Source organism: Aphelocoma coerulescens, chromosome 1, assembly GCF_041296385.1.
Source record: "Aphelocoma coerulescens isolate FSJ_1873_10779 chromosome 1, UR_Acoe_1.0, whole genome shotgun sequence".
In the NCBI taxonomy this organism is placed as follows: Eukaryota; Metazoa; Chordata; class Aves; order Passeriformes; family Corvidae; genus Aphelocoma; species Aphelocoma coerulescens.
In genome coordinates this window covers 58890381-58909682 of record NC_091013.1, presented here as the reverse complement: position 1 = coordinate 58909682, position 19302 = coordinate 58890381, and the positions used below count along the sequence as shown (strand labels likewise).

The following is a 19302-nucleotide window of genomic DNA, read 5'->3' as shown; positions in this document are numbered from 1 at the left end:
TTGTTAGGGAGAGCAGTTCCATCTGGGCCCTTTGCCTCTCTAGTGTTGGTAGGAAGTGGCAAGGAAATGGCTCCCCATCAAGATGGAGTAGGCTGGGCAAGGAACAGGAGGTTCCTGAAGGAGCAGCACATTGGGTGCTCATGTTGGGCCTCACTGTCAGCTGCTGGACTAATGTTGTTTATGCAGTGAAATAATATTTGGTGTTTGATATTGCTTATGTTTAGGACTGTAGTGCTCCTAAATTATTGGTCTTTATCCCATTTCTACTGAAAGTTTCAGATAGAAGTAACCCAGGAAGAAGCTAATGCATTGTTTAAACACTGAACTTCTGGATTTTGTTTTCATTTTGGTTTTTCTCCTTTTCCTTGGCACGGAATGTTTGCTGTGCTTTCCATACGTCAGGATTTTACTGTCAAAGTAGATTTTAGCACTAATTAACTTGGATTTGCTTTCTCACACTAAAAAAAAAAGGTGGGGGCAGTAATGACAGTCATTCTGATTTTATTATGTAATGTAAAAAAAAATCCCCCAACCTTTTTTGTTTGTTCTAAAAATACAATGACCTTCTTAGTTCGTGTTTTCATTAAAAGTCAAGTGTCACAGACATCTGAGAGAGGTTTAGGCCTTAAGTTTTTTCAGCTAAACATCTGAGAACATGAGCTTGTGAATGGATATTTTATGAGTTCCTTTCTGGGCTTTCAGCTTGGCTTGGGTTCGAGACTGCACTTAAGGAAGTGGTGTATCCCCAGGAGTGAAAAGTTAGGTAGCTGGGATGCAAGTTTAACTGCCTGGGGAATCAAGATGATGTAGTGGCTGTGCACCAGCTTTAGAAATGTCAGTAATATTTTAAAGAGAGACTTAAATACCTTGGTGTCTCGTCATCTAAGTGCTTACTGAGTTGTAACCAAAATTCTGTATTTCTCAGTGTACTTTCTGGATGGCTCAAATAGGCTTTTGCTAGCATAAATCCACTTTAAACTTAGTGGGTTTTTAATAGTGATACAATACAATCCATTCTGTTATTTTAACATTTTGAGTTAGCATCTTTAAGGAGTGAAATAGGGAAACAGTTTAGATTGAGTTCCTGTAAGGCAATTATAAAACTAGTTTGACTGTACTAGGAAGAATGTCTGCAGATGGTTCACTGTCAAAATCTGAGGCTATATGAAAACATCTTCTAGGTCATGCTTGATTTGATGCTATCATTAAAAACCTGGCTGAAGTGCTAAGCTCAAACATGAGATAAAGCTCTTTAAAACTGCAAGGCTGTGAGTGCTCAGGTCAGAGTTCAAAGTGTTGTTAACAAATTGAAAAAGTGATAGGAAAACAAAAATACAGTTTATAGCAATAATCATTGATGTATGTGCAAAATGCAGAGGAAGATACACCAAATGTCCAAGACAAGAACAAGATGTAGGAAGTAAATCTTTAAATGCAGTTGCAAAAAGAAAACACATTTCTTCGTGTGAGAATACTCACAGTAAAATTGCCAAGAATGCCACTTGAATTTAGGTTTGTCATTTCTTGCAGATGTTTGCCTTGTGGATAAAGGCAATTTTAATTTTGTCCTAATTTTGCCCATTTAGTTCTTTAAACTTAAAGCTCAGAAGTTGAATGGAAAAACAGTGTCAGTCGCTTCCCAGTAATGGTTACACAGGTTAAAGGATGTGGAAAAACTTCATTGAAAATTTGATTTTCATGTTTGGATAATAATGTCTTAAAATGTGGTTTGGTTTTTCTTTTTTAAACAGCTCTTGTGGATAGCCCGTCAGTGAATTTTCTAACATTGTATGTAATTCCTTTATACAACTGAAATTCAGCAAAACATTTTGAAGCCCTATTAAGAGAACTCCCAAGTTTTTAAAATAGCTGCTACAGAGGTACAGTTTTTCTATTATGGAACAACACTGTCACCCAGTGGTGGTCTTGTACTACTGCGGTCTTTTAAGATGTTCTTTGCTTAATTGGTTCAAGCGTTCTCTCTTCTATTGAGGTGTTATCAAGTAAGAAAAATTTGAAAGTTTTCTACGATTTTTTTTCCTTTGAAAACCTTGCCTTTTTATGGCACGATTGTATAAATCTGCTTCTTTAGCAAAGAAATGTAAGGAACATTCCGATTTTTGCATAAACACGGTGAATAGCTACATAAAATTTACTATAAAATTCAAACATTGATTTGTGTGGCTGGCATTGAATTAGAAGTGGCACAGTTTGTGTTTGCTGCTAAAATCACAGTGATTCTGGGAAGAGTTGGGAATCTGGAATGTGTAGATTTTATAGAACATATTTATTAATTTTAGTTTTCCTTATTCTTTCTTTAAAGAAAGCTTCTACTTAATAAGATGTTAATTCTAGAGATGGTAGAAGAAAATTACAGAGGATTTATGGAAAAATTATGAGACAGAAAAAGGATGGAAGATTTGAGATTTTGTTTGTGCATGAACTGTTAATTACAATGAGAGAAAAAAAGCTTTTCAAGAAAGCTGCCCATGAAAAATAAATATTATTAGGGGAGTTGTTTACCTGGTGGATTTAATTAGAGAATAAGGCTCTCATTTAAAACATTTGTGTGTGTGTGTGTGTGTGTGTGTGTGTGTGTGTATACGCGTGCGTGAATGTCTGCAGATGAAGTGTTTGATCCAGCAGTATAGAGTAGACAAAAATGCATCTTGCTTTGATACTGCCAATTTCTTCAGTGTTTCAGACGTAGGTAATAGAGTAGCAGCACAGAAATCTGTCTGTTCAGGCCACATCAGGTGTAATTTGTTCTTTATGAAGTAAAGCAGAACATAAAGCGAGATAAGTAGAGGCACAGGCAAGATTGGTACTATGGTTATATCCCATAGTAGTGGGAAGCACTGAAAAGGAGAATGTGCACGCCTATAATGTGCAAAAGTGGGTTATTAAATTGATGTTATACTTGATATGAAGGAGCAGTGAGAAACCAGCTCTGCCTGTCACTGATGTAATATGTTTTTCTGTGTATTACAAAGGAAGAATTACTGAAATCTTTTTTTCATAAAAGCTTGTTGAGAACATTTTGACAGAAAAATTGCAGAATTGGATTTATGTGTGAGTTGTTCATGTAGAAAATGCTGATTCATTACTAATGGTTTTGTTTTAATGTTTCATTTGAAGGTGTATTTGAAGGAATGCAGGTACTTTACAGGAGATGTTTTTCTGACAAAAGCTGTTGCTAAGAGGATTGTACTGCTTCATGTCTCAGATGAATGGAGCTGGAGTGGGGGAAGGAATAGGTGAGATATCCCTCAGGTTTTAGCAAGCGTAATGCAAAAGAATTGCTGTAGAAACATTTATTTTCCTTTCTCTTCTCATTTCCTTTCTCTTGAGAATGCTTCACAAATAACCATCTCAACCATTTGTAGAAGCTTTATGCCCATTTGGTTGTAAACTGTGATTTTATTTCTTTTTTCTTCTAATTCGTATTAATATTCCAATGCCACAGAATCCCTGTGTGACTCCTGCAGCACTACTAACTAAAATTCCCTTGAAATCAATGCAGTTGTTTTCATGACTTCAGCATGTAACTTTTAAGTTTGTTTTAAAACATGTATAAGAAAGAAGTCTAGTGAGTACTTTATTTCTTGGAAACTAAAGGTGCTTTCAGTGTATGTTAGTCTGGTTACCAGCCCTCATAGAGGAGGGTTATGTTGTGGGGCTGTGTGTGTTGTTGGGGTTTTTTTGGTTTTGGGAAGTAAATTGTATCATTGCTGTCATTAGAAGATGTCAGTGGTCAGCCACTGGCTTGCTTTGGACTTCTTGAAGAGCTCTGTGGAGCTTGGCTGCTGCTCACTCTACTTCTCACCCATTTATTGTACCTTTTATTTATTTGCTTCTTCACATTAAGCAAAAGCGCTTAATTCTGAAATGTTTGTTTACAGAAGGAAAAAAGGGAAGTTTCTTGATTTTGGCAGCAGCATTTCTGTGCCAGGTTATTCCCACCGTCTCCTTGATTTATAAAGGGAAGTTGGTGGGGACGGCTTGGAATGGAGGTGTGGAGAGCAAGAATTGACAGACACTGCTTGTACAGCACTGACAGGTAGATCTTGGGAATTGGGGGACTTATACCCACTTCCAGCAGTGTGCTCTGGTTCATGGGTGGCTTGCTTCCTACCACTTGGCAATAGGAAATGTGTTGGATTAATGTATTAGGATCACACTGTAAGTCACCTTTTGTTAACTAAGGTCATGGTATTTTGCAAAATGGGCAGAACAGGTAATGCCGATGATGTGAGGCACTCGAGTGAGTATAATAGAGACACAGAGCTGCAGGGCTGTTCTCTTTGACTCCAGAGGAGATTTTTACTGGTTTTGGTTTTGTTCAGGGTCAGATTTCTTTTTTCCTTCCTTGATCTAATACAGAGAACAAATAATTAAATGGCCTTATGCTGCAAAGGTCCTACCTTCAGCATATTGCATGCCCTCACTAAGAACAGATAGAATAGGGGGCCTGGTTTCCTTCGGAGTCTGGAAAAAGCTCAGACTTAATAATCCGTATGTTATGGGGGGAAGGATTATGCCATCTGAAGAGGTAGCTTTGTCTATTGTAACTCCCTTTTCATACTTGAGTGAGGTAGTATGTTTTTCTGTATAAATACATTCATTTAAAAATAAATTTAATAAAAATACTTATTTTTATTTTCTTAAATAATTAGTGGGCCTGTAGCAGGAAATACTCAATGCTAAAACTTAGATAGTTCTTATATGAGACTGTACAAACAGGAGAAGATAAAATAATTTATTTAAAATAAGTTTCTTAAGGTTGCTAAGAAAATCTAAACATGTTTGGAGTACTCATTGCTATGTGAAGTAGTCTGGATAGTAATGGTATTAGGGCAAAGTGGAAAAGACTTGATACCTAAAGCTTGAAACACTGTTTTCAAGCTTCTGTTAAAGCAGGAGAAATCTGTGCTTTGGGTAATTCTGGTGCACAGGGTTTCCTGGTTGCAATTTGCTTCCTGGCTAATTTCTGACCATTTCTTACTAAATCTATAGTTTTGCATCCTTTTACACAGAAACAGTACTTGACACACTACTGGAAAGCTCTTTTTTTCTCTGTTGAAGTTCTTCAGCAAAATTCTGCTGACAGAATCGTTGATTTGCTCTTTTTTTCTTGAAAGTAATTTTGATCTTGATCTTTTGCATTTAACTAATTTATACTTTCATGTAATAAGCATCTATAAAAATCAAACCAACCACCCCCAAACTATAAAATATCCCCCGACATTGATATTCACAGATTTTGCTTTTTCGAAAACTTTTATAATAACCAAGTCAAACAAAAGTTTTTTGCTAAAAAGCTTTGATGTTTGCTTAAATCAACCTACCAGATGCCCCCAGTGGTATTTCATGATTGGTGTCTCTGAGGTTGTCAGAGATTTCGGTCAGATGGGCAATGTTTTTGCTAAGTTGCTTAAATTTGCTGTTGCTTAAATTATCACAAGTCCAAATTAGTGGTCTTCTCCAGTGAGTTTCTCTTTATCATTCTGTCTTAAAAGCTCTTCTAAATAATGAGACAAACTAAACTGAGAATTCATATAGAAATTTATACCTGAAAAGTTACAAACTGAAAATTTAACTAAACCAGAGTGCTATTTTGACAGCTGTGATTCAGTATTCACGTTGAGGTGAGAAAGTAAAACATGACTCAGCAGTGATTTTTGTAATAGCAGAATTAATCTTGTCCTATATAGAGAAAGTTTAATTGTAGGTCAGGTTCTTGTTCACTCATTCCTTAAAAATAGTTTTTTCTTGCTGGAAAATGGTAGTAGCTTATGTTGAAGTGCTTGGTAACTCTTAAGTAACTCTGTAAGAGAACTGCAGTCTCCCTCCAGCTTCAGTAGAAGGAAAAATGACTTCATTTACATTTGGAGCAGAAGAGGAAGAATCCTTCCATAACTTAGCCAACAGTTGAAAACTCAGTTTATGGATTTTGTACTCCCCCCAGCCCCTGCTGTTCAACTTATGTTCAGTTTTATGCTGAAGATGGCAGAAGGTAAACTTGTAAAGTTTATGATACTGCTCTTTCTAGGAAGTCTGTTGGTGTAATTAAGCCACAGTTGAAGCCTCGAGAGCAGGATAGTCTGTTGGATGTATCTGTTTCCCCTGGCACGGAGTGGGAATGCTGTTCTGCTTTACCTTCTGACTCCAGCTAATGAGATCTGCTAATGCACAGGAGTTGCATAAATCTTCACATATCATAGTACTGAAGCTCAGAGTTGCTCAGCTGGGAAATCTTGTATTCCCATGCAAGCCAACACGTCTTGCTACCTTATTCTTCTCAAGCATCTGTCTTTTATTAAAAAAATAGGATTGTTTCTTCTTATGCTTCTATATATATATGCATTTTTTTGCTGTCTGAATTGATTCATTATTAGTTTTTTTTCTTTTTGGTGATGGTGGGCTAGTGACTCAGGATTTGCTAGATCCCAGTGTCTGATGTGAACAGATACATCCCACAGCTGAGACCAGTAATTAGTATGGGAACACTGGCAGGACTGGAGAGGGCAATGTTAAAGTTACCAGGGCTGGAGTCAAAAAGGTCTGTCAAGTATACTTCCCTTCAAGTATTTTGCCTTGTTTATATGTTACACTGTGCATGTTATTTTCTTTAAAAAGAAGTATTTCTTGAAGCACCCAGGAATATTTATTTTTAGTATTTCTTAGGGTATATTAATCTTTGTTTCTTAAATCATTCTTTTACTATTTGGGAAATGGTGATTTCTGGGTGAGTAGTTACTTAAATGTTGAGGAAGTACTGTGTTTCAGACTGGGTATCTGTCAATTATTTAATGGTTGCTGTGATGTATTTGAATAAAATGAACTGTGCAGAAGAAGGCAGGTTGCCAGCTACATAAAATTGAAAACTGGGACTGCAAATGGGTTAGACTAGGCAAAATGAACAATAAATGTCACAATTTCTGACCACTCAAGTTAAAATTATCCTTTTTTAAAGTGTTTTTTGAAGGTTAGAATAGGTCAGTCCTTTTAAATGGATTCAGGTAATCAATTCAAAACTTGCTTAGTGTTCAGATGAACAAATTTATTGTATATTTACAGAATTTTTACAGAAAGATACTGATCCTGCACTGCCACTATCAGTGTCACTTTTTCCAAGTGTGATTGTGGAGGAGAATTTTTATTCTTATTTAATACTTTTCACCATATTTGACTATTCCTGCACTGTAATGCACTTTCATTTTTACTGGTTTCTTTGTAGCCCAGGCAACCAAAATACATTTTAGAGGATGTCAGTGTTGTGTGCCCCAGCCCTTGAGGAATTAACTGTACAGCCTTGCTCTTTACAAATGGATGTGGTTGTGTTCTAAGCAGGATGGGAGTTGGTTGTTTTGTTTTGTTTTTTTCCTTGCAAATGCACAAGTGAAAATATGCTTCTTCCATCAAGTAAAGGTCAAAGGGTTGATTTTGAAGTCAGGTTCCTATAATTTGAGGGGTGGGCATAAGGAGCACAGTGTTACCCTGTTTATGATGGCTCTGATTACTTTGTAAGTGTAACTTTTTTTCTTGTTTGCATTTTTAAAAATTTTCTTCTGTTTAGAAATTATGAAAGAAGAAATATTTTTCTTAACCCCGTCTCAGTGTAAGGAAACTGATTACATTAAGTAATTTTTCAAGTATTTTTGCATCTATGCTTCAACAAAAGATAGGAACTAAAGACAATCTCATACACAGAAAAAAATTTGTCTCATTGATCCATCATGTGATATTCTAATTCTTTTTTTCTTTAACAGGTATCTTTCAGATGAAGGAATTGAAGCTTGCTTAAGTTCATCTGAAAAAGTTAATACAAATGATATTATCCTAGTTGCCCTTAATGTAAGTTATGGTAGTGAAATCGTTTTTTCTGTCAAATCGTGCTAAAAATGGTAGATCTAATGGCTCAGGTATAGGTTTGTGTGTCTAAGTGTACCATTGTCTGTGTGATTTATGTAAAGGACAAAGTACTTACCTCTCTCCGTGCCTGTGTGAACTCTGAGTTTTGCTTGGAAAGAACACCTATTCCAAACTGCAAAACCCCTAGCAGAAGAAATGAACAGATTTAGCAGAGGAAAGTATTTTTTTGTTTATGAAATGTAAAACTAAAGTCAAACTACAAGCAGTAATACAACCAGAAGTTCTGTGTAATGATACAAGTATGAAATTTTAGTGCAAAATAAGTTTGTTGGGATGAATAAAACACCCTTACTTTGACTTCTGGACATGATACTCCTTAAAGCACATTCAGACTACATATCCAGTGTTGTCTACATATTTATGTAACTAAAACCAGGTTTTTTTCTTTACTGTAGAAATCTGGATTAGTAGTCATAATTCTGGCAAAAAATGAACAAGGAATATACAAGATAGAGCAACATCTTCAAAGCAATAAACCATAGTATTTTTGAGGATATGAGAAAAGTGTGCATGTGAATCCCTTTTTTTTAGAATTCTAGTATATATTGTTGGTAAACATTAGCAAGTCTACTGCCTTTCTTAATTTGTGTATTTGTTATTTTATTTTAACATATTCTATCAAATCCATACTCAGATGTTTTAAAGCTTGTCTGTACTTTATAAAGTTTAATAATAAACTTTGTGCTTTGTAATAACTATATGTTGTTTCAAGACGGAACACAATGTAGTTGAATGCTTAAGAGAAAAGTGTTCTTCCTTGATGAAATTAGAAATAATAAAATAATGAAATTATGTGAGAGTTGTTGGGGATTATTTTGTCCACCCTCAAGATTTAACCACTAGATGGTTTTAGTTGATACTCTGAAAAAGAGTGTCCCCTCTGCTCCTTTCACTTATTCTTTAAAGCATATGTTCAATCATTCGTGCATGCAGGCACCAGTTCATGTAAGGAATAGGAAAAGAATTAAAGCAAAATTCTAATGTAAAGATGCAAAGAATGTAATAGAAAACATGCAAAGGGTAAGCATTTGATTTCTGGACCAGAGCAGCATGCCCATATATTTGAGAACACATTTCTGCTTTATACAGACCCAAATAAAATACTTGTGAGTTGCTGGGTATTACCTGCATGTGCTGGAACAAGTAGTGACATGATCATTTGTGCCTGTGTCGTTATTTCAGGTTTGTTTGATAGATAATAAAAATAAACCAGAAATGTTGCACAAGAACTCCAAAGCCAGATTTAATTACTTATCACTTTTTATCATTAAGTCAGTTGTTTTTGTGCTCAGGTTAACTTGTCTGTTGAGAAAGTAGAGAGTAGCAGTGTGTCTTTAATGGCAGGATAACAGTGAATTTATATTCCACTTCTTACAAATTCTTCTTGACTACTAGAGGCGTGTTTCAGGCAGTAGAAATCAAGAAGTCAGCTGACCTTTTTTCCCTTTTTGAAGTGTGTGTGTGAATTGCTTAAATAAGTGTGAAATAGACATAAATGTATCTTGAGTCCTTCAAATGTTTTCATTTGTCTAAGAACTTAAAAAGAATTTGTAGAAGTTGTGTCCCCTTCCTACTGCTTTGACTGCAAAGCTAGAGTCTTCACCAAGGGCAAGTCCTGTCTGAGCAACCCAGTGGTCTTCTGTGATGGGGTGACTGCATAAGTGGACAAGGGAAGGGATACAGATGTCATTTAGCTGGACTTCTGTAAAGCTTTTGACACAGTCCCTGAGAACATCCTTCTTTCTAAACTGGAGAAAGATGGATTTTAATGAATGGTTAGAGGCATAAGAAAGTAGTTGGACAGTCCCATCCAGAGGGTAGTGGTCAGTGGCTCAGAGTCCCAGTGGACATCACTGATGAGTGGTGTCCCTCAGGGATTTGTATTGGGATCAGTGTCACTAAATGTCTTCATTAATGACACAGATGAAGGGACCAGGTACACACTCAGCAAATTTGCAGATGACCGCAAGCTGAGTAGTGAACTTGACACACCTGAAGGACAGGATGCTGTCTAGACAGACCTGGGCAAGCTCAAGAAATGGATGCATGGGAATCTCATGCGGTTTAACAAGGCCAAGTGCAAAGTGCTGTACCTGGGTTGGGGCAGCCCCCAGTATGAACACAGGTTTGGGGATGAAGATCAAGATCAAGAGCAGCCCTGCTGAGAACAGCTTTGGGGTGCTGCTGAGTGAGAGGCTGGACCCAGCAATGTGCACTCCCAGCCCAGAGAGCCAAATGTGTCCTGGGCTGCAGCAAAAGCAGCATGGACAGCAGGGCAAGGGAGGGGATTCCACTCCTCTGCTCCCCTCTGGTGAGACCCCACCTGCAGTGCTGCATCCAGCTTTGGGGATCCCTGTGCAGGAAGGACATTGACCTGTTGAAACAAGTCCAGAGGAGAGATACCAAGACAATTAGAGAGATGGAGCAGGTCTCCTGTGAGGAAAGGCTGGGAGAATTGGGATGGTTCAGCCTGGAAAAGAGAAGATTTGGGGTAGACCTAATGGTGGCCTTCCAGTGCCTGAAAGAAGCTTATGAGAAAGATGGAGAGAGACACTTTTTACAAGGACACATAGTGAAAGGACAAGGGGGAATGGCTTCAATCTAACAGTAGGTTTAGGCTAGATATTAGGAGGAAATTCTTTATTGTGAGGGTGGTGAGGCTCTGGAACAGGTTGCCCAGAGAAGTCACGGATGCCCCATCCCTGGAAGTGTTTAAGGGTGGGTTGGATGGGACTTGAGCAATATGGCCTTAGTGGAAGGTGTACCCTGCCCACAGGAAGGGAGTTGGAACTAGGTGTTCTTTAAGGTCCCTTTCAACCCAAACCATTCTATGATGGTTCTATGGTATGGATATGGAACACACAGGAACAGTTTGTAGGAACCTGTGTGCAATTCAGAGATGCACAACTGACAGATGAGTTTCCTCAGATGGGCTCAGATTGAAAACTGAATGTGCTTCCTTATCACTACCTGGCTAACTTGTGCAACAGAGAGAGGACTGGGCATTTATCCCCTCTATAGATACTCAGTAAATATACTAAAAACATATTCCTATGATTGCTTTTTCTATTTGTAACATACCAGTGTTTCTCACTGAAAACTAGAGTAAATCAATTCTTTACAATATTTCAGATACTAAAATACAGTCCTGCTTGGTTCTAGATCAGGATGCCAGAACAGTAGGCTATTGACATATATTAATGGCAAGTTACTGTTCAAGTTCTTGTAGTAATTACATTTAGCACATTTTCTTTTGAAAGAGTTGTTTATGATCATAATAAGTAAGGATTTGTGCATGTAAAAAGACAGAAACTAAAAATACTTTTCTCTAAGTGCCAGTTGGAGAGCAAAGAAAGATGTTTTACCTCTATTAAACCTCATAGTTATGTTTAACAATTAAACATTACATAGTTATTTGGTTTTGTCTATTTAAAAGCATTTTAATCAACACTGAAAATGTAACTAAGAATATAATTTAAAAGGCAAAAGGATTTCTTTTGTAAACTCTTGAGTTGCTGAATTTTTTATCACACACAGAGGAGTGGATTTCTGTAATAAAGAGTTGTCATTATGGAAAAAATGCTATTCTTTTTACTATTTTATGTTTTTTGTTTTTTTCTTTTTTTTTTTTAAGTGCATATTTTAAGTTAATATTTTCTTGTCTTCTGTAATCATTTCAGACAGATTTAAGAACGATTGGCAAGAAATTCCTCCCCAGTGACATCAATGGTGGGAAGGTGGAAAAGGTTGGCAATATTTTTACTTCACTTTGATGTAGTCTGTGATTTCTGTGTGATGAGAGTCTTCTATGGCACATTAGTCTGGTTTTGTCATTACTTCACATACAAACCCCCCCCCCAATGTTTGAATATATTACAGTGTAAATATATGAACATAAGCTTCATAAAAGAGGACCTTTTGGTTTTTATTTCACAAGTTTGAAATGCTTAAAAAAACTCTGGACAATCCTAGCAACTTCATTTGCTGCTGGAAAGTCATTTAACCTGTTTGGTCTTGACATTGTATCAGAATTTCATTTTTTCTCCTCCATTATCCTGAGAGAGCAACAAAGCAGGCCAGGAATAAATTGAAGTATCTGTTTGCTTCTGATACATAGTAATACATGTTAATGCTGTGTTACTTGGCTACTGCCATCCATGGCTATAGCTATGTGCTTTCCTATGGCTATGTGTCCTACAGGTTACGTGAATACAACACGTTAGATGGTGTAACACTTTCTGTGCTAGAGTATTGTACTTGAAACTTGGATGTGCTAGATTTTAATGCATGGTGTGCGTTTAGATAAAAATGAAGTTTTGTCCCCTTCTGTATACCCTTCCTGTTTTGTTCCTTACATGTGATTCAGAGAGTGGATAAATGAAGAAATTTTATTTTAAAATTAGCATGGTTCTCACTTCAATTCTTTATATCTTACTTCAAATACTGACAGTCTATCACTGATGTGAAAGTTCTGGGGAAACATATTTCTTTACTGTTGAAATTCAGGTACTGGTAAGTTAGGGTGGGTTTGTTTTACGAAAGCAAGATTGATTGGTGAGAGAGGCTGTTAAGAGCTGTTTGGATTTGTTTATTCTGTTGTCTAAATGGTGTGGTCAGTGCTGTGAGCACAGACTTCTGCAAGAAAAAAAGCACAAACATTATTGCCATTTATACAAATAACACTTGATAGAGAGTCCATTGCAGGATTGCAGATTTTAGCTAGGCAGCAGTCTATGCATGCAGCATATTACTTAGTAAACTAACTTTATGGGAAGAGTTTTATTAACTTTATCTATATTCGTAGATCTTTGAAAATTACTCTAAGAAAACCCAAACCAGACACTTGCAAACCATTTCCTGGAGGGTGATAGTCCTTCAGGTTTTGGAAAGAGTGATTGCACAGAAAAAAATCTGTTTGAGAAGGACTCCTATTTATAATTTTTAGCTCAAGCTATTAGAGAGTATGCTGAATCCTTGCTTTCTTAACTGTAATTTCCTTTTTTTGAGTAACATAAAGCAAATCTGACTCCTTAATCAGTGCTGCTGTTTAGCTTGCAATGTCTCCAAATACGTTATGTTACAGAGCTATGTGTTTACAAAAAAGAATATTTGCTTTATAGGAGAGGAACAACTTCTTAGTATAATCTCTCAGTAGAAAGTATTAATTTGTTGTTTAGAAATGTTTCAGTGAAAAATAGAAACTGTGTGCTACTATTGTTCCTCTCAGCCAAGACTAATATTAGTATTATTTACCTATATCTTGAGAACCTATGATGTATTTCCATCTTGCATAGAAAATAACTTTATTTTGAAGTATTATTATAATAGGCAAATAGCTTCATAAAAGCTGGGAGAGTCCTAGTATGAAACGTGGGTATTTGACCACTATAGATGGTTATCAACTTCAGTCATTAATACACAGAGCTGTTTCACTCACTCATTAATATCCATGTTTTGTATGGTTTTAAAAAAAAATATATTACCAGTATTAACCACAAGATGGCCACATTTGCATAGGATTTGGAAAAACTGAATCCTCACATTTCTATCAAGATGACTATATACTATAAATATATGTTAAGTATTTTTAAAGGAATAGAAGTGCAAAGAAGACTATAAAGTTACAACATATAACTTAATAGCTGTTACATTTAAAGTGTTAAAGTACGTGAGTGGTTTTCTTTTGAGAACTTAGTTTCATTACAATGGAAACATTAATTGCAGAAGAAGCATTCAGAAAGGATTTAAGTTGTGTTCTCACAGAGTTCCTTCCTGAGTACTGAAAAATTGATGGTAAGCAGTTGAAAACAAGGTGCCAGCAATTTAATTCCTGTTAAAGGTTACTCATATGCGTCCCAATTTCTGTTTCATTCTTTTTTTGATTGTGGATTTTTGTTTCCTACAGCCTTTTATTTTTATTTTTTTTTTAAATGATGATCAGATTTGCTGTTCCAGTTAAAACTGAACTGCATTTAGAAAAGCTTCTTTCAGTGAGAGTGATTTCTACATCAGATCTTCTATTGCTGTCACAGTAAAGCTACTGTGCTCCTATTCTCTTATTTATTAATCTCTCTTTTCTTTATATATGCTTACCTACTGGTTATCTGCTCTCATTTTTCTGGGCTACCTATTCTGTTTCTTCAAGGTTAAAAGCTGGTGAAATGTACACTTTTTAATCTTTCGCTATCTTTTAGGAGCTAGAAATCAGTTGAGCAGCCACAGACAATTTTTATTTTTCAGAGAAATCAAAAAGACTAAGCTATAGCTGAAATGTTACAAATGGTTTAGGTGGTTGTTTTGGGCTTGGGTTTTTCAGGTGGGTTTATTTTGCTTTATTTTGGTGTTTTGTGGTCGTGGTGGTTTTGTTTTATTTTGGGGTATTGTTTGTTTATTTGTTTTGTGGGTTTTTTTAGTTACTATTTTTTTTTTTTTGTAACATAGATTGTGGTGTGTATAGTAGGGTACCCATTTTTATGTAATCAACAGAAAAGCGATGTCCCTTCAGTTAGTTGTGTTTTGATTGGACCATTGTTTAAAGAAGCTGTGTTTCTAGTTGGTGTTTATAAAGCAGTTGTACTTGAAATTTCCTCTTGATCTAAACAGATAGTCTTCTAAGCTGTTTCTGTCTTTCTTTAGAAGACTTGTCAGTGACACCCTGCAGTACAGCATCTGAAATCTTATCTGGACTCCATACTATGTTCGAAGTGACAGTATCGGTGTTTTTGTTTGTTTTCCTCCCCAGCTGTTTTCGTTCACTTTTATTTTATAATTGGTATCTCAGAGATGTGTGAAGCACTGCAACTGTTTCTCTGAAAAAGCCATTTTTATCAGGCTTTAGAACATACAGTACATGAGTGATAGAAATTGAACATGATCAAATTACACTTTTCTTTGCCTGGGGGCATCTGTTGGTGTGTCTAGATATTGCCACGTGTTTGCTTAACAGTGCTCATAGTTTTGTCTTTTCTGTTTGACTTACCTAGCTGGAAGGGCCGTGTGTTCTGCAAATACAGAAAATCCGCAATGTTGCTGCACCAAAGGATAACGAAGAATCTCAGGCTGCTCCCAGAATGTTACGTTTACAGATGACTGATGGACACACAAGCTGCACAGCTATAGAATACAGCAGCATGTCAAAAATAAGGTGAACAACTTTCTTTTCCAGGTTTTGCTTTGATACTTCAATGTCCTTGAAAAAATGGAGTGTCTTTAGTATGTGATAAAAAAAATTGCTTTTTTTGCTTCTTTCTTGGATTTGTATATAAAGGAGAAACTTAAATTCAGCATGCAAAGGTATATATGAATGTAATTTACAGTTCTGTTTATGCTGAAGTACATAATGGAAGAAAGTGGATTTCTGCAGCCATCTACTGAGTTGTAGTTTCACGCCACACAGCATTTTGGGGTTGTGTGTAAACTTGGGCCAAATCCCCAATTTTTAGTAGTAGTAGATCTTTTGCCTTACCTTTGTAGCAGGAATGCCATGGGCTTGACACTCCTAAGCCAATGCAACTAATACTGCTTAACCATGGGGAGGCCTTTAACTTGGATGTTTCTTCAGTTAAAAGTGAAGGGTAAGAGAGCTGATTTACTGCTGAACATGGGGATATTTTGTGTGTTTGGTTATGGAGATGCTAAAAACGATCTCTGGTGTTTAGTCTGCAGAGTCATGGTATGCTCTGCACTCCTCTAATTCAGATAACTTTGGTTTAAAAAAAATCCTTTTTCTTCTTTCTCTGCTAGCTGCAACAGTTAGATATAGATATGCACTTAATTTTTGAATGTCATCTTTTACTGTTAAACTGTTCCTTCTGAGCAGGAGCCAGCTTGCAGTTTAGAGTGATGCTATCAGAACATTTAATGATATTTTAATTTTAGCTTGAGCCAGCACAACTTGGAATATCATATTCCAATGTGAATATAAAGAGAGCAGTAAAGGAAGGCAAACAGACTCCTGTGTAAGTAGATTCTAGATCACAAAATATTTAAAGATGAACACCCAGTACAAGACATAATTGGAAAGCTTTTTGATAAAAATCTCAAAAATGTTAGAGAACTCATCACTCTAGTAATGCCGTGAGCTCTTCCTTTTACGTAACATTTAAAGATTTAATGTGTGTTATATGTAATTGTTTAAAGTTTGATGTTGGACTATTAAACTGCAATAATATGCTGTTTCAGTACATAGTATTACTTTAAATAAAAATCACAATTTTCCTTTAAATTATAGGTTTTCATGACTATGGTTTCCATTTACTCCTCTCCTCTTGCCTAATTTTAATTTTTTTTTCTGTATTTCTTTCATGTCTATTTTTTGATCTCATTTTCTTTGCTTTTATCAGAACAATCCAAAAATCCATTAACTTTGCTAAGGTTAAATGCCACTGCTACTGTAATTGCCTCACTCTGCTATGAATGTTCCTCACCATGTGGTATGGGTCTGTGATTGCAATAGTAGCTTTAGCATATTTTAAAGAGATTATTGTCTTTATTGTCTCTCAGTTGTAAGGTTTGAACTGTCTTTGTCCTGCTTCTCACAAGAAGAAGCAGTTTCCATATTGCACTGCTTGTCATTTCTTTACATGTTGGAAATACATGCTTCTTTTATTCTTGTGCTGTTGCTTTTCCTAGGGTAGATTCACTTGAGAAGAAGGCAAGGTGGCTCCTTGTGGGAGCTGATGACAGAAAGTATTCGTATGTTTTTAAATTACAGAGTAATAAGAAGTGCTACGAGATACATGGTTTTTGTATTTACTCTAGTACAGTCCTAGCTCTTAGCAATGTATAGAAAGGTTCCTTTCTAACCACTCTGTGTTTACTAAGTTCAATGTCTAAAAAAAATGAGATGATTAGTATCTGGAGATCCACTCTTAACTGTAAATATGACGAACCTACCTCAAAGTCAGTTGTCTAAGAATATTGCCTGTTAGTCTAAACAAATCATATCCTCAGTTTGATATTGAGAAATTGAATGTTAACCAAACAGACAGATTGCCAATATTCATCTCTGTTAGAATCTAATTTGCAGTATGGAATTTTTGCATAATGAGTGGGAGGTGTTCCAATAAAGCTGTTGGAAAGTACTGTGCTTTTTGATGCTAATTTTTTATTATGTCATATGAAAATGTTGGAATTATGATAAGACCAGGTTTTTATGTGTTTCTTTGTGGCAAAATGGTAATAAATGTATTTGAATTATTTGGCTTTGTTTCTACCTCTAGCCTGAACACTCCACCTGGAACAAAAATTAAGCTTTCAGGAATTGTTGAAGTGAGAAATGGATTCTTGCTGTTGGATGACAGTAACACGGCAGTTCTTGGAGGTGAAGTGGAGCATCTTATAGAAAAGTGGGAATTACAAAGGGTGAGGTAACACCACTGGAAATGCTTGTCTTACAAGTTGCATATTACATTTAAAAACTTCAATCTTTCTGCTGTTGACTGTGAACTTCCATATGATAAGCTTTTAGAACTGTAGCGTCCCAATAGTTTTAGGGCTGCAGCCAGAGTTCTTATGTATAATGTTGCAAATGAAGAAATTACAAGTGATCTTTGCATGGGAACTGATTCCTTTCTGTATTCTGCAGGGATTGAAACAGAGTAGCTGCTTATGAACATGATGGTCAGTTCTGTATGAAGTACTATTTACTGTTGCTCCTGCTAAGCTGGGCTCAGTCATTTTTGTTAGAACTAGCCTTCTTTGGTGTTTGGTTGCACTTAATAGATTTCAGCAAACTGGGCCAAAATTTATTTCAATGTTACAGTTCCACATTCTGCTAGATTCTGTTTGGCATCCTTTTTGTGCTTTTATAGCTGAAAATAAGGGTTTTTTTTAAAACACAGAAGCATTCCTGGTTTTAAATGAAGCTTTCAGAATAAAAAAGGTTCTGGGGCCAACAGCAGAAACATCCCATTTTATGATTTTTATTCTTACTTAGTATTAAGTGTTGTGATTTCTTTTTTCAGTTAAAAAACACTGAGTTTTAAGATAGATGGGGCAGAAGGGAGAGCACAGACCTAACACATTCTTAAGAATGCCGTGTAATTGGTAACACAAGAATAGAACTGGTTTGCTTTCTTAGTGATATTTTGGACCGTCTGTTTTCATATTTCTTCTACCTGGACTTCAACAAATAAGTTTTGCTTTATAATTATTATTTGTTTTTTGAAGTTAGTATCAAGAAATAACTTGGAAAAGACCCTATTTACGTAAATAAAGAAAGCAAAGCATTTAATAACCAAAGTCGTGCTGCCGACTACAGCTTTCAGCACTTGTTGGCCAGTTCTATTGGCTGTATGTGATATGTTTAATGGAGTGGTAGTTGTCACTGATTTGCTCTGGTAAGATACAGAAAATTAACTATTGCCTGCTGCTGTCCTCTCAGCTCTCTGATTCTCAAACTTTTGGAATTTGCCAGGGTATCGTTTTCTTTTTCTTGTTGACCAGCTCACAGCACATGCATGTGGCCATGTCAGAAAAGCTGTTGGTGACAGGAAATCAGTTTGGACGGGTGAACCATGACCACTGGAAATTGTAGTTCCAGTTCTATATCCAGACTGACAGCTAGACAGATAGGGCTCAAACAAGTCTGTAGAAGCCAGATGCTACATGATGGCAGTTTCCCTATGAACTTGATGCTTCTATCCTGTTCAGAAAGGATTGCAGAAGAGAACAGTTGACAAATAAGCATAATTGCTAAAATATCTGAGAGGTGATAAGGACTTTTCCATTCTTTGTCTAATCTTGCCACAGAAGCTTAATTAAAATGATGAACTGTTTGCATAAAAAGACGTAAAACTTTGTGTGGCTATGTCAAATTACTAGTTTTAAAGCTAGTTTTTTATTTTTGAAGGCAGTTTTTTATTTTCCCTCCACTAGAAAGTCTGAGATGTGTTAATTTGGCTTCCTGTGTAGATGATGAAATAAGGGGGTTTTATACTTAGTATAAAGTTAGTGTTATTAAGCCAAATAACATTATGAAACTTTAGAATAAAAGGTGTTTATCCAGTCTTAAGTTATTGTCCTTGCACCTACTTGTCATCTTCTAGTTTTTCAGTTGTGTTACTGTTTTACTCTATTCAGAGCAGTCTTTGAAATTTCTTTCAGGAGGAATCAAGTTTTAGTAATAAAAGACTCACACTACAATGTAGCAAATGTGGAATGAATGCAGTATTATCTTCCTTGTAGGATTCAGTTTTATCATAAAGTAAATTCTTGCTTGGAAATTTCAGGTCTTTTCAAGTGTCCCTATTTAAGCAACAGTAAATAATAAGGAAGGAGTAAATGAGACTGTTACTATGAGATTTTTTTTCTAGACTACTTGGAAATGTAAGGAAAAGTGTCACGGACATCTTCAGGAAAAAATAC

At 36.0% G+C, this 19302-nt stretch overlaps 1 protein-coding gene across 2 annotated transcripts in view; it reads left to right on the top strand.

Annotated features, from left to right (window-relative positions):
- TDRD3 (tudor domain containing 3) overlaps window positions 1-19302 on the top strand; it is an 89645-nt gene that overhangs the window by 31645 nt on the left and 38698 nt on the right. Inside the window, exons 2-6 of one of the 2 annotated variants that reach the window (XM_069009450.1) lie at window positions 3139-3257; window positions 7773-7857; window positions 11616-11681; window positions 14919-15079; window positions 17157-17298. In XM_069009450.1, the coding sequence (XP_068865551.1) occupies window positions 15006-15079; window positions 17157-17298 (216 nt within the window). In that variant the 5' untranslated portion in view covers window positions 3139-3257; window positions 7773-7857; window positions 11616-11681; window positions 14919-15005. The remainder of the gene's footprint in view (window positions 1-3138; window positions 3258-7772; window positions 7858-11615; window positions 11682-14918; window positions 15080-17156; window positions 17299-19302) is intronic. The other variant, XM_069009441.1, reaches the window with a different exon arrangement.